Consider the following 24405-nt stretch of genomic DNA (forward strand, 5'->3'; position numbering starts at 1 on the left):
GCCAAGGGGCTCCGTGAGCCCGGAGTGGGGGTGTGGGACATGCTGCCTGTGACAGCAGGGGACAGGATGTGGCAGGGCAGCACAGCCCAGCTCCACCTTCCTGTTCTCCAGCAGGAACTCTGCCCGTTGCTAATTGTGCTCCTCCATCTGGTGCCAATCAGGAACTCTGCTGGAACACTGGGCCCGGTTATCAGCAGTTCTCCTCAAGGCCAGGGACCAGATGGAGAGAACCTGGAGAAAGGAAAGGAAAAGGAGCACAGCTCTCTGCAGTTTTTTCTCAACTGGTTTATTCAGTTTACAAAAGACAAAGGATGAGGGCAGAAATTACAGCCATCTTTGAATAAGGAGTGCTGCAAAAAAAGATAATTAAATTTTCTGTGACCATACGGAAGACAAGTAGTAAGAGGTTTACAATGAGGAAGGGAGGGTTAATTAGATTTATGAAATAACTCCAACTTTCCAGCTGCTGCAAGAGCAGCACAGAACTGGAGTGAACTGCTTGAGGAGTTCATGACACTCTTGGCATTGGAAGTTTTAGATCAGAGTAAACACTTGCCAGTGTAGTTCCTTCTGAGAGGGAGCTGAAATCGATGCTCTCTCTAAGCCCCTAAGTCACTTCCATGGCTCTGTATCTCCAGCTGCAGCTCAGGGCCCAGCATGGCACCAGCCTGCTTTGAATTTCCACTACACCACTTGCATAGTTTTAAAAATCATTTCTGGCCACTATCGAAAGGAACAGCCAGCAGCCAAGTCCATGATTCTCTGACAAGTTTTATCTAAAACAAAAGGTCTTAAAGGTGAGGAGTCATAAACATGCTCCAGATCAGACAAGGCATGGTGTTCTAAGCCAATACTACTTCAGTTATGGGGCAGGTCTGATTTAAATTGATTCTATAGGATTAGGAAATGCAATTACCTACTCCCTGCACAGCATTTGCCTACAGTGTAACCACTGACCTGCTGAGAACACACATTTATGTGCTAGGACTGGTGGTAGTGAACAGGATAAATGAGCCACTGGAAACTGGGCCTGGACCTGTTTTCAAGGTGACCTGTAACACTACAAACCAGCTGCCCAAGTCTGTTCCAGCCTGTAGTGAGGTTAAAAAAATTAATTATTTCTGGCACAGACAGCTGGATTTCCACCCAACCCCCCATCAAGCTCTCATTGCATTTGTGGAAGACTGGTTAGTGAGGCAGACAGAGGTTGCAAGTAACAACATATATAAATATATATATCATATATATGGATACTGGAAGGAGATGAAATCATAGCATTTGTTCTTAAAATTTCCTCTGTCCCCTAATTATACATGTTTACTTCTTTCATCAGTAAAGTCACCCAGGTTATCAGTGTGTCAGAGCACACACTGGTTTCCATAAATTCTTTTTACCAGAACAAGTACTTTGGTAAAAATTGTCCCTTAGAATTTACTTCAGTTAAAGCACGGCTGATAACTTACTACACTTAAGGAAGATCAGTGAAAGTCATATAACAAATGCTAGAACTGAGTTCAGTCCAATGCAAAATGGCCAAAATAAAAAAAATCCATATAAATAGTCCAATGTACACTTTGGTTGTTGCCAACTCTGGGGTTGACAATACTACAAGGAGCTGTAACCTGACTGGCAGTGCAAGTCACCTGTCCAAGAAACAAAACAAAAAGTAAAAATAAATCAGAATGCACCAAAAATAGTTAATGATCAGAATTATGTTAGCAATCAGAATTATGGTAATGATCAGAATTATGGTGCTCTTCTCTAAACTGGAGAAGAGAATTTCAGCATCTGGCTCATCAGCCACACAGGCAATGGTGTCTTGTGTTCCAGCAGCAAGAAACCAGTTCCCAACTTCCTGCCTGCTGAAGGTTCTGGCCAGAACCATCTCTGTGCCAAGGATGTGCACCGGCCTGGCACCACCACCCTGAGAGTAACACCTGATCTGTAGTGCACGAAGGGAGCACGGACATCTGATTCCCAACATGCAGATGAAAAAGACAAAACAGTAACAGTCATAATGACAAAAAGGACAGTCTAGAAGAGAGGCAGCTGCAGGAGCTGCGAGGAGTACACGGGGTAGCCCAGGGGCGGGTCAGCCGCCTGCACGGTCAGGTTGCGCAGCAGGGCCGGGTGGGCCTGGATGCTGTAGCGCTCCTCGTCATCGTTGGTGGCATAGAGCAGCTCCCAGGACAGGTTGGCCCACTGGCCTCGGACGGCTTCGGCATTGAGCTTTCCCACTTGGACTAACAGCTCCTGCAGAGTGAGGACTCGCCCTGTGTAAATTCCCTACGAGAACAAACAAGATGTCCGGTACATTCTCCCAGAAGACACACGAGCATTTTGGTTACAAAGCACTGAGTGAAGCTTTGGGGGTACACTCCATGAACACTTTAAACACAGCAAAGTATAAAACAGTCCCCTCAGTTCAATTCTTACACGGGAATATAATCAGGAAATGTTGCTGCATCTGAAGAACAGTGCAGTGGGGTTTTCAACAACAGTGGTGCCAGTTCCTCTTTATTACCGCAGGCCTGGGCCCTAGGGTATATCGCCGTGTCCCGCAGCCATAGGGAGGAGGAGAAGATCCAGCAGGCAGGAATTGTGCAGCAAGATTGATTTATTTAATTATTTTACAAACTCTTTTATAGACTTTTTTCTTCATAGTCTAATTGGACAAAGGACCAGCCACCCCTTGGGGGTGATTGGCTAAAATCCTAAAACATCCATTGTCAAAATATTTTTCTACTCTACCATAAACAAGACTTTTCAAGGTTGCAGGTGTCTTGGTTGTTTACATTCCCTGCTACCTCTTCTGTGAGAGAGAAAAGTCTCTCACGGACTTAGAAGCTAGCAAGAAAATCCTTGCTAGCAGCATTTTTGTATCTACACCTCTTTAGTACAAACCAACCTTGCAGAGCCTTCATGTTTTAGAATACAATTACAAGGGGGAAAAAAAAGAACAGTTTAAAAGAAACCCAAACTTTGACCTAGTGATTTTTCTCCTTACCATGCTTGGGTCATGCCCCAGTGAGAACAGGTATGGCTTTTCCTGCAGAACTGCTTGCTGCCACTCCAGGTCTGACACCAGCCCAATGTACCAATCGCTTTCGTATTCTTCCAGGTAATTCACCAGCTCTTTGAAGTTCTCTACTGGGCCCAGGCTGGCTTTGTCCAGCATAAGTTTGAAGGTGTATCTGAAAGGTGCAGAACGTCACACAGTCAGTTGTGCAGCAAAGACAGGAGGGAGAAAGGCTCTTCAGGCCACAGAGAGTCTCCACCAAACACTTGTCAGCCACTGCTTGTCAGCTGAGTCACTGCCAGTTGGTCTGGGTGTGCTTTTAGCTCACCCACATGTAAAACACATCAGCTTAAACATCTCTCATTCACCTCCCACACTTCCCCACTGCCTGATAATGGATAGTGCCAAATATCTAAATCCAGCACAACTGTCTAGATCTGGGGACAATGAAAGAAGGTTGTTTTTCCCCACTGAACAGAGCAGATTGGAGGCAGCTGCTGTGGGAAGAGAAGAAAGAAGAAAACACACAGGCTTCACTGCCTGGAGGCAAGGGCAATATTTATGTAGGAAAAACCCACAAATATATTTAAACTGTATAGATTTAACAAAACATTACTGAAGTGACACTTCTCTATATAATTTTTCTAATCTCAGGAAATGGTGTTCTTTTACCTGAACGCTTTTAATGCCAGCTGGAAGAGCTCTGGTTTGCCTGTTAGCCAGTCCAAGCCAGCAGACCAGGGAATGCCACCAGTGTACGCCCTGAACACGTGGCTTGGGGCAGGCACGGCGTTATCCAGGCCAAACAGACCAAAGCAACACGACAGCACCCCGTGGATGTACAGGTCCTTCAAAGCTTTATCTTGCATAAGGTCTGTGAGTAAACTGGAAGGCTTCTCTTTCAGATGAAAAAAGTCCAGTTGGCTCAAAACGAAGTGGTACCATTCCTCTGGAAACCTCTGCCTCATTTCACTGACTTTGGAAGAAGGCACTGGCGCTGTTCTCCATTCCTCAGGGATGCTCAGCAGCTCCGAGTAAGAGCAACTAAATTCTATGTGAGGTAAAACTTCTGGCTGTTTCCCTTTGTCCAGAGCAGGCAGCCCAAGCACCACAGCCCTGTTTAATTTATCTTCTGGTGACATTTCTTGTAGGAAATCTTGGCTTTGTGTTTCTACAGACCCTGGAATAGACAGGTGCACTTTTGTTGTCAGTCCCAACTGCCCAGGTTCTTTTCTGTCTCTAGTTCTGCTGCTGGGTTCAAAATCAAAAATGTCACTATCATCAGTCCAGTCCTCCACTGTATCAACACTAAAGCTGTCTTCTTCCCTCAGAGCCCTGGATCCTTTTACTGCACCAGTATGATTTTCCGGAAATGATCCTTGTTTGTTCTTGTTGGCACTGCCTGGGCTTTCCCACGTCTTTGATTTTTTGTAACAATACTGGACAAGCATCCATACAAGCACTTTAACGAAATCATCTTTCAGGTGCTTTAAATTCTCATGGGAATCAATTATTCCAGATAACACATTCCTGGCGTCGGAATACAGCCGCACAGGAACAACAGTACAGGGAGTCAGGATGTGTCCAAAATGGGGATTGGGAGACAGAATCCTTGTGTGCTCCTGATGTTCAAAGGCCATTTCAAAAATTTCATCCACTCTGTGAGCTTCAGCAGCATGGCAGGATGTTTCCTGCAGCTCTAGCCCCTAAAGCACACATGAAAACAGCTTCCTGTTAGTCACCACCAGGACATGCTAGCTGTTTGCTTGCAGCACAATTTTTGTGAACAAAATGATTGTCAGTATTTCCACACCTGACCCTACAAATCTAACTAGAGATAACAGCAATAACAAAGCATTCACGGCAATATTAGACACAAATCAATGTCTTAAATAAATCTTTGCCTGATGCAGATCTTATTAGCCAGCTTATTAAAGATATTGTGTCACAAGCTAAATGACAAAAAATTTCACATCTGCTGCATGTGTCAATTGCAAGACTAATTAGTATAACACTCATCTTAGAAAATTTACTGTTAACATCAGGTAAATCAGCTACTGCTGAAATGTTACACAGCAAAACCTTTGCACAATTTCCAAACATCAGCATCTCAGTGCTCAGCATGCAGTTACCTTAATGTTAACACCACAGTACGTGAAGCCTTTTTCCAGCACCAATATCCACATCAGCCTGTCCTGAAAGCGACACAAGTAATGTGATCCAGGCAGAGAGAGACCTAGACAGGAAAAAAACCCAAACAAAAATTACATATTACCTTTTCTACATGCCAACATAAGAATTCAACTGCAAACTCAAAATATTTCTGCATCAACATCACAATCATTAGCTAAGTAGCACCTTAGAATCTTTAAGAAACTGGCTGCAAAGCTGGATCTTGAAATTGCAGTGTTAGCTTTGAAAAACCTGTGGAAAATTGGGAAACTTCACGCAACTGCAGGACTACTTTATTCACTGCAGACCAGGGTTAAACAACTCCACCCTCAATTCCCTTTGCAGAGATGACTTTCATGATTAAAGATAATTTTTGGCTGCCATTTCCAACCACACAGTTCTCACTGATGTTCTCTGGAAACCTAAAATCCTTCTGACTAAGAATGCATTAAAGAATGATGATATAGCACAAGAGTTTCTTAATGGGCCAATTTGCTGTGGAGTAGGAAGTTTATTTGTTATCAGAGAAATAAAAATATAACTGACCTGGAATTTGAAAATCAGGTCCTGGACAACATCAAATTAGTACTCAAAAACCCCCAAACAGGTACTTTCCCTCTTTTTTACCTATTTCACAAAAAGAGCAATGCCAAATTTCCTAAGAACGAGTAGTCATAGTGTATTTGAACTATAGCCTAATGTCAATCCTCCTGCCACAATGGTTCTATTCTTAAGCATATTTGCTGCCAGTCTATGACCAGCTTCTACTGTCACTCATGTCTGGTGACCACTCACTTACACTCACTTACTTAATTTTAGTTTTAAAATGTTGTAAGACGAAATCAGTGAAACCAACCATTAAGCTGTAGTTAAAATTTAAGTAACCTTTTCTATCCCACTGAGCTAATTAAGTGCATTTTCTTGTTAACATTTTGCAAAGATTTTAATTCCTTTCTTGCTGGCTGTTAAAGCTACTAAAACTCCTTTACACAGAAAAAAGGATGGGTTTAAATTAGTGATGCACAAAGTGGTACCGCTTCCTTTTGAACTCAACTGAGAACACCACAGTTTTTCTTGCTTGAAGACATTCATTCACAGATTTTCACATTAAAGAAGAGACTTTTTACCCCCCAAGACTAGTGTTTTAAATTATTTATTCTGAGGCATACATGCCACCACAGTCATGATGGGAATGGGGAAAAAAATCCTATTAAAATATGTATAGGTATAAAATAGATAGGTATGAGAAATATATAACATATATATATATGATAGCTATATATTATAATAATGTAATAAATACATCTACTGCACATATAAAACATAGATGGACTAATGCAGCAGACAAACTGAAGTATCCTTCTTTAGAGAAAAAAGACTTCCCAGTTTTATTTAGTAGCTCCCTCTAGCCAGTGATGAAAGTGCAGCAAATGTTTCCTAGTAAAGCACCTGGATATATTCTTCAGAAAAGCATGATTAACTTCCACTGCCTTCTAATATTAGACCATTTTTTTCTAGCCATAAGCCATTTTCTAAGAGGCTTATGTAAATATTTGCCTCTTGTCTAAGGGCTACAATCTTTTGATTATTTAGGTTACACAAAGGCTGTTTCTCAAGAAAATGACCTTGCAATTTTAAAACAGTTACTCTCTCTCCAGCTGGGAAAAAGACTGGGCATTTCTTCACCTCTGTCTCTGTAATTCTATGAAAACCCCATCACAATGCCTTTCACAGGCTGTAAACCCACAAGTGCTGCTACAATCCTACCCCAACTGCCTGCACAAGATACAGCATTAAGTCTTATCAACGGGTTCTGCTCCCAGCTGTTTACTGGTAGCTACACTACATCATGTATTTCACAAACATCCAGTCAATATTCACCACAGCCAATTAACACAGCCAAATTAGCATAAGTCACCTTCTGGATGCTGAGTAATTGGATTGATGAAGAGACAGACAGACCTAGACAGCCAGTCTGACACAGATCCTTCTCTATGCTGTCTGGCTAAAGAACTCGATTTACTGCCTCCGGTTAGGTGGGATGAATGCATTCCATCCTTTTTGTTCAGCATAGAAAAATTAGGATTGATACTGTTTCATCACCATTTAGTCTCTCCTTAAAGGTAACAAACCAGAGTTTTTTTTTTTATAGGATTGTAACAAGTAGAGATCATAGAACCCTTATGGTTGGAAAGACCTCTCAGATTATCACGCCCAGCCTTTGACAGAATACCACCATGTCACAAACTGCTACATCTACTTGTTTCTTGAATGCTCCCAGGGATAGTGACTCCACCACTTCCCTGGGGAGCCTGCTCCAACCCCTCTGTTCCATGAAGAAATATTTCCCAATATCCAACCTGAACCTCCCCTGGTACAACTTGTGGCCGTCCCCTCTTGTCCTATAGTTGGTAGTACAAGAAGTACAAAAGTAACCACTTTTTCCTCAACTGAACAATCCCTGAATATCAGATTTAACCCACACTGTGAAACACAGTTTCCAACTACAGATTCTCCTGTTCTCCAGCATGTTTCCTGAAATACTTAGCTACAAAATTCCAGTGCTGCCTGTACCTACCCAGGCCGCCCGCCGCCAGCGCGGACTGCAGCGCTCCGGCCAGGCTGGGCACGAGCTGCCGGTAGTAGACGGTGTCGGAGCACACGCAGGCAGTGCCGCCCACGGGGCCGGGCCAGCTCCGCAGCGGCCTGGGGAAGCCCACCAGGAACACGGGCAGCGTGAAGAGCGGCAGCAGGGGCGAGGAAAGCAGCGCGGAGACGGCGACCAGGCCCAGCAGGACGGGGAAGAAGGCGACGTTGAGCGCGATCAGGGTGGCGCTTGATTTGCGGCGCTGCTTCTTCTCTGTCCACGACGTCAGGAGGATGGCGATGGCAAAGTGCAGCTTGGAGATGAACTGCAACAGCCGATCCCGCAGGAGGCCAACCTGCAGGAGACAGGCAGGAAGCGCGCTGTATGCAGCATATTCAGCGCAGCTACAGCAGCTTTAACAAAATTACATTGCTTGGTGGTAGAAAATATCTTAGTTCCCAGTTTTTAGCTTCTATCTGCTGGGTCCTGGGCTCTGTAATTCTCCAATAGGAGAGGGCAAGGAAACACAGACTTCAGGTAACAACTATCTCCTTAATTTTACATTATGACCATTACCAGCAAGAGTTTGATTCCTGTATCAAGGCTCCTGTTCCACCAGAGGTCTGGATTAAACACCAACATTTGTGCTGCTGACACAACCACCATGTCTAGTAAGGCATTTTCTGTATTCTGCCAGACCTAAAATAGAGATATGTTAGAAATACCTTAAAAAATATATCTATTTATCTCTGCTTTCATGACCTAGAATATTTCTTCTAGGTCGCCTTGGTACTCAAATCATGTAGAAGAGCACTTCTAAGGCTAACATATTTAAAATTCAAATTACCATCCTAAATATCCTTGTGAATCCAATGGAAACAGACACGGAATGCAGGCTTTGTAGCGAATGGTCAAGTGACAGGAACGCTATCATAGCGAACGGAGATACTGCAATTGAAAGAAAAGAATCATTGACCTCCTTCCAAAAACGTAACAAAAGTCTACAGAGGTAAGCAGTCTTATTGCAGGATGGAAATCCTAGCATAAAAAGAGAAACCTCTACCATCACAAACTCCTCTTTGTATTACACTCCCAGGATATTGAACAATTTATTTGCACTAATGGCCCAGGACAACAAATATTTACATCAATGCTTAGTTCTTACTTGCTATTAATTCTTTTGTCCTTTATTTGTTTCTCCAAGAGAATACTCAAAAAAATAAACATGGAATAGCAGTCATCAATCTACTTTCCCAAACTGATGCTTCTTTACAAAATTAAATAATTTAAATCAATTTTTTATTCCATTGAAGTAGATGCATTTGTCTCTAACCTACCAGAAAGGAGGCTGTTCCCTGTTGGGGTTTTAGGAGCTCTCCTGTTTTTTTTTTTCAAACCAAGACATTCCCTTTCCTAGCAAGCTGTAAGAACCAAATATTTAGTCAGCTTGAACACTTTCAACTCATTTTGTTTCCAAGTACCTTCAAAAAGATCTATAAGAGACACCTTTTCAAAAGTGGGTACTGCACTTGTAACTAAAACCCTTTAAAAGGCCCTGCTTTCTCAGCTGGGCTTTTAAAAGGCTCAATTTTTTAGGTTCACCCCTAACAAAGAAATAAATAAAATCACTTTCAAATATTCTGGACCAGTAACTTTGACCTCAACGCACAATTTAACAAGACATCAACAAATATTTCCAGCCATTTGGTTTCCCTTGGTTCATTCACAGAATCTTGCACACACAGTAATTCTAGAGTTTCAATCTCCCTACAAGCATCATCTAACAAACAACAGACAGTGGTGTATTCCTACCTAGTGTTAGTAAAATCCTCCTGACAACACCAACTTTCATTAGCCTTCTTTGCTTCTCCATGAACACAGCCACAGTCCTGACATCCTTTGGGTAAAAGGGGTTTCGGAAGATTCCAAACAAGTACACTCTCTGAATCTCTCTAAGAATCCACATAATTACAAGCAATAGGATCAGAATGTAACTTGCTATGGCCTGGGGACTGGCTTGGGAAAATGATGAGGAGCCTGCAAATTGATGCAGCAGGCTGGCTTCTGTGAGAGCAAATGTCAACACAGTCACATAGAAAATAAATTCCCTCCACCCAAATTGTATCCTAAGACCTCTGTGCATATTTTTAGATTTGCTGGAGGCTAAATGGCTGATCATGGTGTGTTTGAAGGCAAACCCAATCTCGCTTAGGTTAAGACTCAGTATGAACCCAAATCCAGTCATGAAGAGGATCACACCGAGGGGGCTGGGAATGAAATACGATGCTATTGCTGTTCCAGCAGAAATGAGAAACATTACTAACAACCTGTGAAGGAGAAAATAAAGAAGATTTGCTTGAAAAGAAAAAGGTTATAAACAGTACTGATATATTTTACAATTGTCTAAACATTTACTTTGTGTTACTTGACATAGGTGAACCTCCTAGTCCAAACTCCAACAGTTGTTCCATTCCCCAGAGAAAAAGTGCATCAAGCGGGGGCAGAATTCCCATTGCCCACAAGAATGGCAGAAAAAGAAACAGGATGTGCAAGATCTGGTTTGTCTGTTCTAGAATGGGTGCGTTGACAGCAAACCTGGATAAAAGAAGAAATGGATTTGACTTCTGTGAAGGGAAGAATAACTTCCATGTGGGAAGAGTTTCTGTTTAATTACTACAGCAAATCCCAAAGCAAAACCATTACACATTCAACCTACAAAACCTAATGAGTATCTTTTAAAAGGAAAAATAAGGACATACATTTATGCTTAGGGCAGTAACACATTAATTAGAACACCAGAACACAGACTAACTTTTCATGTAAAAGGTTTGAAGCCTTCAGATGAATACAGTGATGCAATTATCCCGATTATTTTTGTTACTGTTGTGATAATACGCTGAAGAAATACTTGTGCAAACAAGAAAGGTCCAAAGGCTCCAAGGCCTCGACTGTTAAACAAAAATTGCTAAGTTTTTTTTTTTCAGAAACACAAAAGCAAAATTTTTTGCAATTTCAAGGCCCAAGATTTAAGCTTTAACAATGGAAGAACTGACATGTTGCCTGTACACCTACAAATACTACTGTATATTCCTAATGAGAGTTTATTTTTTATGTAAAAGTGTCAAAATCTTCCTGCAAAACCACAAAGATCAGTATTAGAAATGTGCATAAATTCTAACCCAAATGTAGTTCACCAGTTAGACTGCCAAGATATTTGGTTTCTCTCTATTTTTTAATAAGTAAGCAAGTCTCAGAGGAATTTTATCTGGAATTTAGAAAATGTCTTAATTTTCTCCTCAGGAAATTAAATAGAAGAATTTGGAGTCCAAGATCCATATGTATAATACTCATATCTTACCTGAAGTGGCTATTAGGGTAAATCACTAACATAGACACCTCCCAGTGCAAAACTAGCAAAATCAAACATGCTTTTTTTTAATGTATCTGAAGTACCCCAACCATAAAATATGTACATGTGACAAAGTGATATAAATATCACCTGACAGGGAGGAAGACTGCAGAGAGTAAATCTAAAAGCATCTGCTTTTAAGAGCATGGTATTACAAATACTTTAGCTAAGACACTTAGCTGAAAAACAGAAATGTGACTCTCCTAATTTGTAGACTGACACAGCTCGTTTGTATTGCAAAAGCATTTAAAAATCCAAGTTCAAAATCCATATAACAAAGCCTCAGCAATATTCACATTTGCTTACCCAATCATTAAAACCAAATTCAGAGGTGGGTTTTTTTTTTGTTTTGTCTGTTGTATAAAAGCGTCTGCTATCACTTTACAGAGCTTACATTAGAAAGTATTCCAGGATGAAATCTCGACATAAATCCAGTAATCCTGAAGCTTGCAGTGTTTAGATCTATGATTCCACGTCAGGAACACGTGTTTTCAAAACACATTCTTTAAAAGGACATAAATGCAAATGCTCCAATACAAAAATATGAAAAATGACATGGTAGAAGACAGGTAAAACTATCTTACTTACAAACTGCTCTTCCTACTTTACGTGGAATGCTATAAAAATTTAAGAACCTTTTATGCACAACATAGAACCTCAGTTTTTACCATATATGCATCAATCTTCTTTCTTTGAAGTTACTACAGTTGATTAAAACCTCAAAATAAATTTTCCTCGGAAGAACAATTTAACCTTTCCCATCAAAAATACACAGAATAACCACCACTTTAAGTAGCAAAACGCATTATTATGTTTACCTGTGTGCAAGATCCACTGCAATAAAGACAAAAATGTAGAAAGGTCTCATCAGAGCAGTGATTTCATAAGTATCCAGTGCCTGGAAAGTGGCTGTTTCGGTAGCTGTGTTTATGATTAACGAATACTCTCCTATACATATGGTCACCCATCCAAACACAAAGATCACAACAGTTCCTCCAATGTTGCTATATAACAAGGTTATTCTGTTTGGCAGCAAATACCAGGTTCCCAGCCCACACAACACCCCTGCCAGAAGGGAATGGAATACAGTGTTGATTATATACTTCTTGCCAGGAATAATAAATTTTACTGTCTCTGAACCTACACAGCTGGAAAATTCAAACTCATCTTCATCTGTCAGGGTATTCTGAATTTGCATTCTTTCTACAGTCACTGTTTTCTGCTTTGCATAGAGGTTTGTCATCTGAAGAGCAAGTGCAGTAACAAACATGAGTCCTCCCGACAGCGCTGCGGTGCAGTAGTCCTTCATCACTCCCAGCTGGTACAAGAGTGTTCCCACTCCTCCCCAAACCCATGGTGTCAGGAAAAGGATGATCTGGTTCACATAGATGTAAGGAGGGGCACAGTAGCCTAATTTGAACCGGGGACCTCCCAGCACAGTCTGAGGGAAGCGCTTCAAGAAGAACTCCTGTTTGTAGTCATTGAGCAGGGGTACATCTGGCCCCATCCTCGTGGCTCAGGAATGCTGCCTGGGGATCATCTTTCCTGTGAAAGAACAGAAAGGAATATACAGACACATTACTGATTCTGGAGCTCAGAACCAAGGGAATTCTTGTCTCCTCTTTTTATGTATCAAGTTACAGTGGAATTCTGACATGTTGCTGTTAGAATTTCCTAAAATACAACTACTTAGCAAGCATCTGTTTTAAAATGTGAACACATTCTTTCACCTGAAGGTTGCAAATAAAAATATATAATCTGTTCTTGGGAGATGATAAAACCAACTCATCTCCAGACCAGAACACCTTCCTAAAACTGACATTTTCCACACCCGATCTGATTCCAATCACACCTTGCCACAGACCTCCCATTCCAAATAATCCTGTTAAGGATCTCTGTATACAAACAGAAGGGTCAGTGATTTCAGTGAACAGCCACCCAAGTGCAAGGATACAGGCACACAGGGGTCCCTGTAAAAAATCAAAGCTTTATGGAATAAAGCTTTTTCTATATAAATATGTTAAAGAATATAAGTAGAAGTATTACAAATTGTTTCCCACATTGGTACTGCCCTTCCTACGCAGCCCAGTTGCAGGACAGGATCTCACTGTAATGAGCACTACAATAAAATAAACAGTTCACTTTCTGCTTCTTAAAACTTATAAAATAAAAACATAAACACAATACTTGTGAGTTGTCACAGAAGCAGCACATATATTCTTCTTTATGCCAATAGAGAAAGCTGAAAGAAAAGAAAAAAAGATACCTGTAGACATTTACAACAACCCATCAAATAGAAATAGGTGCAAATACTCATTTAGAGAGGATCAGGCAATGTAGAAACAATGAATGTAAGGTGGCAACTATGATATTCAAATATAATTCTATGCTACTAATCATGAAAGCAAGAATCTATGAGTGACAGGTAGAAATACTCAAGCTAAGAAACAGGGTGAAAAAAACAGCACAAAAAAAGTAGTGCCAAACCATGTTATTATAATAATTCTAAAAAAGAGATGGTGTGCATCAGGAGATGTGCAAGGACTGAAATTCTGACTTTCTTCCACTGGACCTGCATGATCTGATGAACACCTATTGCCATCGCTGCTGAGACATTAAAAATTAAACACTCGGCTGCCGCAGTCCTCAAACTACTGTGGATACCTTTCTCCTACAATACCAAACATTTCTGAGCCCTTCTGAGAACAATTCACCCCTTTTATTTAAACAAGTATCAGTCACTTGACTGTAGGTAGATGTTGGTCATTACAGAATGAAGTTGGAAACAGTGCAAATGAGATTTTTTGCATTATCACCACTGAAAATTTGCATTCTGCATCCACTAAGTCATCACACTCCACCATGGAAAGCAGACCCCCACAGGCTCTGTAACTACTCTTTATGTAGGCTGTGGATTTAAATTTTTTTTAATAAAATATTGAAAACACAGGTTTTTTGGTCATACTGTTTCAAGCCGCTGAAAGTTTCTTAAAAGTAAGGAGAAGGCAGCAGTCAGTCCTACTGGAACTAATGGAAAAGACACATGTTGACAATGGAGAGGGGAATTCATCCCAGTCAGCTCAGGAATTTAAAAATGTAACAGCGACACACCCAACTAAAACCAAATTTCAAATGTAATTAAAAAGTATCACAATTCAGTCAATCTTCTTTAGAAAACTAAGCACTGTTTAGAGGGTACATGGGTGTGGAGCTTAAGTTGCTGGGATAGTTACATGCAGTAGAAGATTCACAGGCATTGAAGTGATAGAAGCTGAATTTAAAAAAACCACATAGAACCATTAGGTGCACAGTTTTCCTTGAAAAACAGTTTTTGGGCAGCTGTGTTTTTCTCCTCTGAGAAGGGCTATTTTTGTTTCAAGTTCCAGTCTGCATTTGTGTTTGTCAGTTTATATTGCTAACCAAATGTTAACAAAACACTCCTCTTACAGTTTCTGTGTAAACAATAGGCATCTTTGTGTGAGACACAAGAATCTACGCACATAAACAATATAGTTCCACTTGGCTCTGCTCCAAAACAGGCCATAAAAAGAGGTGAATTTATTTATAAACGAAAATCCCAAGGCTGAAGCTTGCTAACTATGGAAACTCTTCCCTCTGCTACGCTCCTGGCTTCCAAATAGTCAGGTAGCACATCAGGACCTCAAAGAGGGACTCGTACATGTTGTATTCCTGTGCAAAGCCCTAGCAACAAGGCTCCACACATTTGTGAGTGTTTACAAGACCTGGCTTCAATACACATTCCTGACATACAGGCCTGGCCCCACTTTGACAACTTGCCTGGATACCCAAACAACCCCCAGCACAACAGTCTGTCATCACCAGAGAGGATCCGTGCCACTTGGACACTATCACAGCAAGGATGGAAAAAGGGCTTAAACATCATAAAGTCACTTCACAAGTTTTCCCTGCAATAACCTCTTTATGCGCTTATTACGAAGGGAAACAAAGCCAACCTTGCCACAAATTCAGGCAGGAATTCACAGGAGAGCACGAATTTTTGTCTAAATGAACACCATCCTTCATGTGGGCTGATGTTAGATTACCTCAGTTTGGTTTGCTTTTATATTTAGCAGATTACAGAATATGTGTACAGCCTTCTGCCACCTAAGCAGCTGAAACACATAGGGCTCAAAAATTCTTACCTCGGTGGTCTTACAGGTGTTTGCATGTGAGGATAAGTAAGGGTTACACAGCTTGTAACCTTGCTAGCACAGGCTGGAGGAACAGGTGGGAGGTGAAGGGGAGGCTCTGGCATCCCCTGTCCCACCAAATCCAGATGCACCCCGTGCCCACCTGTGTGCCCTGGATGAAGATTCCCTGGATGAACATCCATGGCTAAAGACCCCACAGTGCTGCAGGCCAGATTCTAGCCAGGAGCCAGGCAAACCAGGCTGGGGGGGCCACTGCTCAGCAGTGCTGATGCCGCTCCCCGGTGAGAGCAGGGACACAGCATTTTGGCACAACACACCCCATCCAGTTAGGGGATGAGCACCCCGGGATCACCTTCGGGAAGGGTCGCAGGCCGCCTCCTCCCGAGACAGCTCTGCCCTTGACCCGCCTGAGCCACCACGCTTCCCACCCACCCACCTACCTCCCCTCACCTCTTCTGCAGGCACTGAATAAAAACACCCAACACCAAGCGACTACAAAAAACACCTCTGCAGTCTCCGCAGGGGAAGGGCCAGGGGGCAAACCCCCGGCAAGAGCCTCGTTGGGGAGGGCACCTACCTGTGGCCCGGGCTCGGAGCGGGGAAGGGGCCGGCAGAGCACACGGCCGAGCCGCTGGTGGGAGAAAGCGGAGGAGGAGGAGGATGGCGCACGGCTCCCGTTCTCTGCCCGCCCCTTTTTCCCGCCCCTCAGCCAGCGCCGCCATTTTGCCCGCCTGCGGCAGGCGGTGGGACGCGCTGCCTGCGGGAAATGGCTCCGGCGAGCGGCGGGCTCGGGGCTGCTCCCGGCGCCTCCTCGGCGGGTCGGTACCGGAGCGCTGAGGGGCGATGGCGCTCCCGCTCCCTCACGGCGGGCAGGGCCCCACCGCCCCGCAGCATCCCACAATCAATCCGGGTGGAAAAGACCTCTGGCCTCGCCGAGTCCAACCCATGACCGAACACCGCCGTGCCAGCAGGACCATGGCACTGAGCGCCACAGCCGGTCTTTACTTCAGCACCTCCAGGGACCGTGACTCCACGGCTTCCGTGGGCAGCCCATTCCAATGTCTAATCACCCTTCCAGGAATAAATTCCTCTAATGTCCAGCTGCTTCCCCTGGTACATCTTAAGACTGTCCTCTTATCCTGTCCCTTGTTCCCTGGAAGCAGAGCCCGGCCCCCATCTGGCTTCAACCTCCTGTCAGGGAGTTGTAGAGAGCAAGAAGGTCCACAGCATTCTGACATAATACCAAAATACCCCCTAAGAGTTCCCCGAATCTTGAATATTAATGGCTTTTATGTGCTGTCTGATTCAAGACACAAACACTGGTTTTAGCCTCAGGTAAAACCAAATACATTCTGTTTTCTTTGAATAAAGTTGAACATTCAGTGGGAAATTGAAATATAAATCCAAAGAGTGCAATACTACTTACCACTTCAAATTACACCCATTAAACATTGAGAATGTTTAATAGACTCAGCACACATAGTATAATTTATATCTAATAATACTAAAATGTATAATTCAGTGTATTAACACCAGGGCACGCTTGTCTACCTTAATACTTGTTAGAACAATCACCCTGTAAATAATTAGAAACAGTTATATCCATTTTAATCTGAATAACTAATTTAACACACAAGTATGTGCTTGGAGTTTTAGATAGACAAAGGTTTCACTGTAAGCAGTTCTCACCAGAAGTATCATAACCTTTTCATAGGTCTGTTAATCTTTATTCTCAGAGATAATAAAAAGGCAGTTGGATTGGGGAATCCAGTGTAAAACCTTGGAAGCACCACCAAAGGAAAATGCTGATTTATCTTTACTAAATTTCTTTTAAATGCAGTTCAGTGGCACAGATGATTCCAGCCTCTTGGAAGATAAATGCTGGTATTGAAGAAAAATAAAAAGGTTTTTTTCAGCATCCTTGATCTAATATTTTTTTTGCCTGTCTTTCAAATGTATCTGTCTCAATCCTATTAAAATTATTTATGTCTTGTAGGTATTCAAAGGTAAATAGCATCTCTGTGCAATTCCCTAAAGGTTGGTAGCCGGTACTTACTTTTTGGTTGTCAAGTTTCATCCTGTCCCAGTCTCCCAATTCAGTTACAACTTTGTAAAGTTGATGATTCTCTTCTGGAATATTTAAATCCTAAATAGCAACAGCAGGGTGAGGGAAGCAGACACTGGATTTATTTCTTTGCAAGTTCTGCCACTTGTGTTCCAAAACTCAGAGGAAATTTCTCCAAAACTCTGAGAAATCATTTCCTGTATTTTCACTCTTGCTCAAAAGAATAAATCAGAATTTCAGTCAGTGAAAACTCCAAGCTACTGGTGAAGGGAGCATAGTAATTTATTTCTCTTAAGAGTTCTAAGAATTTTCTTGGTCATATAAAATAAGATAAAACCTGCTAACAGAGTAAACTGCTCCAGGTAAATTCTGCTGACCTCCAGCTGTCTTTTTCTGATTATCACACAATATATAGCTGGAAACATGAGCTATCTCATTGAATTTAACAGGACTCTGGATCCTGTTAAAATTACAATACACATAAACTATTTCCAGATTTGGGACTTAGGTTTTGGCTTGCTTATTTTTAGCTTATGAAAAGTCTGTTAGTCCTGACTCCCTGAATAATAATATGAACATTTCCATATTTTTAACATTTACTTTGTTTATAGCGATGCAGGTGCAAATATTTTTCTTACTGATCTTTCTTCTCTGTGAAGATGAACCAAAAAAGTGATTTCTGTTTGGAAATGCATCTTTGTGTGCAGCTATAAGGGTGGGAGAAACAGATGCTTTCTTGCAGTTATTGATTATTAAGAAAGAGAGAGCTCATAGGAAATTATTTTTTTAAAGAGATTTAGTTCTAGATAAAAAAAAAAAAGTTTAGTTTCAAATTAGACTACAGAATTGTTTATTCTCTTTTTCCTGATGCCCAATTAATTATTGTTTTATTGCAATCCACAGGCTGGCATTCCCAAAGGGAAAGATGTCAGAGTGAAATCTGACTCCTTGTTTTACTCAATCTATTTGTCCTGCATCCTACAGGGGACTCGTCCTGTGTCTGTCTGTGTAGGTTTCTGGGAACCATGTGTGCTGGATGTGTGTTATCCATGACTGTTTTCCTATGGCTCCCTTGGAAGTAATGCCTTTTGACAACGTGGCCGTAGGCTGGCGGAAAAACACACGGAGGAGCTCACTTCTTTCTGGGTGACTTTATCCCCTTAAAATAAACTTTAGGAAAAGGTACTCCATTCCTACATGTGGAAGATTCCCATGTTTTCCCAAAGGGAAAGGATTTTGGTGACATTCCTGAGCAACCATTAAGAGTTCAAGGGTAATATCCATGTAATGAGTTTTAGCAACTTGAAGTATCAGCTCCCATTCAGGTGCCCTTCCTGTGTGGCAGCTAAACATATGCTGCAAGTAATTTCAGTATTCCTACCTAGCTATTTTTTACAACATTAAAACATGAAAATATTTCTCATCAATTTAAGTTTGTGTATAACGTGGTTTGGATTTTATGAGAGCTATATTTTTCAGATGAGGGATAAAACACTGAGTTCGCACATTTCTGTTTAATTTGTGTAGGATATTCTTAAAATTGGGAGCTTTGGGCTGAATTGTATTTTTGTTGTTTAACACAGTAATGTTTTCCTTTTTTTCCCTTTTTTTGCATTTCAAGCTGAAAACATCTTGATTATGGACACAATCTAGTTAAATATTCTATGTTTTGGGAAAGACTCACTTCTCTTGGAAGTCTCTTTCAATTGCTGTGTTTTGAGAATCTGTCACTGATCTGAGGCGAAAGGGACAGAGAGAGAATTACAAATAGCAAATTTGTGTGCTGCTAGAATTGTAAGTGACAACCCAGGATTGACTGTGGGATATTCTGCATCTTTAGTTTGACAGGGTGCAACAGTCCTGTGGCCATGCAGCCTTCGCAGTTGTCATTTATACCCCAGTCTGTGGCCACTCGGATGTTGTGGATATAAACAGAGACAGATCATGTGGGAGACTCTCGGCTCCAATGACACACAACCTCTTACAGCTGGAGCTAGAGGACACTTCGTAGCTTCCAGTGGAGTAGGAATGTTTGTATCACCTACGAGGCAGCGTGTCCTGTGTCCTTGAGCACTTCACCCAATTAAAAATGGTCATGTACACACTTGCTACTTGTCAAAAGTTGGTTCAGGTCACCATTGTCCAGCATCCAGCTTCTCAAAGACTTAAAAAAATACTCTTGACCAAGAAAATTCAGAGATGAGAGTGCAACATTTGGGCTTTGTGCGATATTGGGAATGAAGTAGGTGTCTCTGGAGGGAGTTGGATGCTCATTAATTGGAGAGCTTCCACATTGGTCATTAGGAAACATCTCTCCAGAAGCAGATCTGAGCTGCTGGTTTGTGACTGTGCAAAAAGTGCCTTGATCCACTCAGAACTGGGATGTCCCTGGCTGGGCTGGTACCTGCTTAAGGAGGAATAAAAAGCAGTGGTCTGGTGTCAGGAACTGCCTTGTTGAGGGGGGCTGGGGGCCCACCCCAAGAGGAAGGAGGCCAAGGACCTTCTTAGCTCACTGTGCCGCTCCTAAAAGATGTTCTTACCATGAGACTATGGACATGAGGCTACACAAGAGCCACTACCAGCTATTCTAGTGAAATCCAACTGGAGAAGGAACCTGATCCTATCACTCAATCACATTTCCCTTGTGTGCCCAACTTAAAGTATTAATTAGTCCTTACCTATTGTTTTTAATTGTGTCTTCAAAAAAGCAGGCCAGGGAGGGGAGATCTCAGTGTAAAGACTCTCCCGTGAAATTCCCACAGTATCGAGGAGTTCAGCCATGATTCCTTGGTATACCCCAGAATCACCTCTTGCCCCTACAGCACTACAGACTATTAGGTTCCACATGGAGAAGGGATTCCCTGCCAGCCACCCAAATACTCCTCAGGAGCAAAGCTGGACCTTCACAGCTCTTTTGGGTGGCAATATTGAACTGTAGCTTAGACAGCAATGTTTTGGGTAAACTGGTTGCTATTGTCAAGAGCCATGGGCACACCTCTGAGCCTGTCCAGGTCTGTCCTAAGCAGTAAAACAGTATATAGAGAGACAGAAATGATAAAGTCCTGTGCTGTGCTGATGTGCAGCACACTGCAATACTGTTAATTAATCTTGGTTAGTTTGATGTCCGGTTTTTCTGACATGGGTTTTGATCTAATCTTGCAGAATTCTAAAACTCTGCCTTTTTTCTTTTTATGTGCAAGTACATTTAGAAGAGATTTTCATAATTTCTTTGTGTCCAGCTTCTCTAATAAGGTTGGACAGATTCTCACAGTTTCTTTTGCTAATATGATTCCTGGCAAATAGAGCAGAAGGTTCAGGAGAACAAAAGAAGTGATCTAATTTTAGTAATGGTGCAGACTGAGTCTGTCATTTTTCTCTCTCTTTTATCCTGCTACCCTTTCTGAATGTCAGAACCTCTCCCAGCACTGCCTCTTTTCAGTTTGAATTGAATTCTTGTTCCTCGTCAAGGACTGGGCATGATGAGTTTTTAGATACTCCTCTGAACAGACACTGAGTATTTGAGAAGCTGATCAGTGAAATTCTGACTTGTCACAGGTAATTTGCTAAGAATGAACCACTTCCACTGAAGCTTTTTTGCAGATTAGAAACTCTCATATCTGAAATTTCACTTAATATGTATGTCATATTTCTATTCTCCATTTTAGATTTTAAATTGAAGTGTGAGTCTATTGCAGTGTAAAGACAATAAAGGAATTTAGTTTCTGAAAGACAAAGAAGGTTGCATTTAGTGCAATAGATCTGCTCAGTTTGTGAGGTGCTCAGACCTTGATCCAGTCCAGAAGGTCTTTAGCTTGTGCATAGTTCAAGTGTGAGAATTTCTATAGAAGCCTTAACATGAAACATACTCTGTCAAAGGCAATGGAAATACAAACATGTTTTAAATTAAATATATGCTTACAAACTTTGCTAGATTTGGATCTTGCAGAATTGTTCTTGTGAACAGCAATTATACTTGTCTTAGTCAGCCTTTACGCTTGTGCTCCTGTTTTGGATGTGAGAAATAAGCAGGCTGTGTATGCAATTGGGAGGATGGCAATTATAGACATCTGATGTGCAGAACTGGACAAGAAAGCAAAGAGTAAAGAATAACATGGTTTGAAGTGAAAATTGCTTAAGCTGTAACAAAATGCAGAGGACGTCCTTTGTTGGATGTTTATTGATTGTGCTACAAAAACACCAGTGTGGTTAAGAATAAATTATAGTTCAACATTTGGAGACATAGTACATGACAAAATGAAAAATAAAGCCAGACTAAAGATTAATTTTGTTCCTGAGCAGGTCTATGTAATTAACCATGGCAAACATGATTAAAAATGTGCAATCATTTTTCAAAATAAATAATTCCTCAGCATCTAGCTCCAGTTTGTTTCATTTCAAGTCATCTATATAGAAGGGGACAGACAAGCATTGCAACTGAATCTGTGAAACATACAGCCTTATGATGCTTGATGTAACAACCACACTGCTAGATCTAAAAATGGGGTTTGGAATACACTGGATGTACTTTAAAATAGTATTTTCATCTGCCTTTGCAGATGAAATAATTGCATAGACCTTCTTCCCTAACTTACATGATGGACTTAAAAACTAGGCTGAACGATTTTGAGATGTGAGGAATGTTGCTTCTCAGTTTGTGTCTTTAGGAATTATGTTTACATTGCTTTTTCTGAAATCATCAGGCCTGAAAAAAAAAAAGAAAGCTTAAATGTATTCCAAGAACTGGACCTTAAAAGAGCTGTTTGCCAAAAAGGCAAAGCTGGCAACGAAATCTCCCTTATCACAATCAAACAGCTCATCATGTAACCAGGAAATGAAAGGGAAGGACCATTCTTTCTCTGTTCCTGTTTTCCATCCATGAAGAAGCATGAAGTTCCACCAAGAAGCTCAGCTGCCAGCCCACTCCTTCAACAGTGTTCAGTCTTGTTTATCCCTTACCTCTTCCTGCTCTGGTGCCTGGATGTTACTCCCACTCCACCTACAGCCATAGAATAGGACAGTATTTCTGCTGAAATGAATGTTCATGAAATACTTCTCCTCCAGGGGCTGGGTAGAAGACTAGAAATGAACAGGGGGATCTGGGGGCTGCTGACTTTTCCCCAGAGTATGAGAAGGCCGGCTCTTCCAGGCCTCTCTGTTGGGTGCTCTGGAACCATCTCCATAGTTCCTTCCTATATCTGCCACTTGTTTGCCACAGGGTGATTTTCTGGCTGGGCTAAGGCATCCGTACCCCTTTTGGTGCAGCAGATCTGGTGGCACAGGCTCAATCCCCATTTCAGCCAGCCCCTCCCACTGCCATCACATGCAGCTCTTATCAGGGTGCTACTACTGTGGCTAACGAAGTCGAGATTTCTCGAGGCACATCGAGAAATCTGGCACCCAGCCCTCGGCTAGAGCTCAGATTCTGCAACAATAATGTTTATGTTGGCAGGCCATCGAACAGAAACTCGCGTCCTCTCCAGCTGACTGGTGTGATTCTAGCAATTAATTCAGCTTTTCCAGTCACAGAAGTTTGTTGATACAGCTTGTGGCTCTTCCTGTGTCCAAACACACCAGTAACTTGGAAAAAAAACTGGCTCGGCAGTCACAGAATCACGGAAGTGTTGAGGTTGGAAGGGACCTTTGGAGGTTGTCTAGTCAAGCCCTGCTCGGAGCAGAATCAACGTACAGCAGGTTTCTCAGGGCCTTGTCCTCTCAGATTTTGAGTATCTCCAAGGATGGAGACTCCACAACAACTCTGGGCAACCTTTTCAAGTGTTTGATTTCCTTCCCAGTATAAACTTCTCATATTTAAATGGAGTTTCCTCTATTGCAATCCATGTCCATTGCATTGCCTCTTGTCCTCTCACTGGCTACCACAGAGAAGAGTTGGTCTCTGTGTTCTCATTCCTTCACACCATGGGTTTATATACATTGATATAATTCTCTGACCTTCCCCAGACTGAACAGTCCCAGCTCCTTCAGTCTTCAGATTCTTTTTGGTGGTGCCCAGCGACAGGACAAGGAGCAATGTCCATGAACTAAAACATAAGAAGTTTAACCTCAACATGAGGAAGAACTTCTTACATTGATGATGGCAGAACGCTGGAACAAGCTGCCCAGGAAGGTCATGGATACTCCCTCTCTGGAGATATTCCCAACCCAGCTGGACACATTCCTGTGTCACCTGCTCCAGGTGGCCCTGCCTTAGCAGTGGGGTTGACTTGATGATTTTCATAGGTCCCTTCAACCTGAGTTACTCTGTGGTTCTGTGACTTTGCAATTCTCTGAGTTGACGCTGAGGAGATTGCTGTTTGCCGTTTGGAAGTGTTTATAAATAAATGCTTGGGATAGAGCTGGAGGGATGGAAATTGAAGTATCTGAGGTTCCCACAAAACCCACACATCATTTTTTAACTCATGGCCCTGACACCTGTAAGACTTAATCATCATCCTGAGCTCTAGTGGCCGTCAGAAGTCTGAAAAGAGGACAAAACCAATCCATACGAGGATTACCTGTGTAAATCTATACAGAAACAAGAAACTGCAGTTATTTAATTATCCATGTTGTAATGTGAGTCCTAAAATGTTGTATTTGTAGCACTTCTGTTTAAATGACAGCAGTGCTGCCCCAAAATAAACATCTGTAAATGGAATTCTCTTGGTCATGTAGGAACCACTTGTTTTCTGTACCTTTATATGACTGAAATTCATGGTTTCCTTTGTGCACTGGGTTTCTTTTCTGCATGGTTGTTCTTTTGAACAACAAGACCTCCCCATCTCTGCCCTCAGCTTACCAATGGTGAGAGTGTAGAGTGTCCATCTGGTTTCCTGAGTACAGAGGATACAGCAGAATGCTGGTTGTGAAATGTCACTGACTGGAATTGCTATCAGATTGCCAAATGTCCTGAATATGTCCAGCTTGTTCTTTGCCTTTATCATGTTGCATGCTATTTTGGGGTAGAAGGACCTAAAGCCTAATAGA

At 41.9% G+C, this 24405-nt stretch overlaps 1 protein-coding gene across 3 annotated transcripts; it reads right to left on the bottom strand.

The window, feature by feature from the left end:
• Positions 1 to 265: 265 nt before the first annotated feature.
• Positions 266 to 16037, bottom strand: PCNX4 (pecanex 4). 3 transcript variants are annotated; one of them, XM_069018515.1, is made up of 12 exons: positions 15937 to 16037; positions 13375 to 13429; positions 12006 to 12732; positions 10194 to 10373; positions 9591 to 10105; positions 8626 to 8726; positions 8355 to 8477; positions 7770 to 8133; positions 5152 to 5255; positions 3692 to 4725; positions 3008 to 3194; positions 266 to 2286 (listed from the first exon to the last, which is right to left on the bottom strand). In XM_069018515.1, exons 3-12 carry the CDS (start codon positions 12692 to 12694, stop codon positions 2035 to 2037), a joined length of 3549 nt encoding a protein of 1182 aa, XP_068874616.1. In that variant the 5' UTR covers positions 12695 to 12732; positions 13375 to 13429; positions 15937 to 16037; the 3' UTR covers positions 266 to 2034. The 3 variants fall into 3 exon arrangements, with proteins under 3 accessions (XP_068874616.1, XP_068874618.1, XP_068874617.1); XM_069018517.1 differs by lacking the exon at positions 10194 to 10373; XM_069018516.1 differs by lacking the exon at positions 13375 to 13429 and having other exon boundaries at positions 15937 to 16018.
• Between the last annotated feature and the right edge of the window lie 8368 nt (positions 16038 to 24405).

The sequence above is a fragment of the Aphelocoma coerulescens genome, chromosome 5 (assembly GCF_041296385.1).
Source record: "Aphelocoma coerulescens isolate FSJ_1873_10779 chromosome 5, UR_Acoe_1.0, whole genome shotgun sequence".
Classification (NCBI taxonomy): Eukaryota; Metazoa; Chordata; class Aves; order Passeriformes; family Corvidae; genus Aphelocoma; species Aphelocoma coerulescens.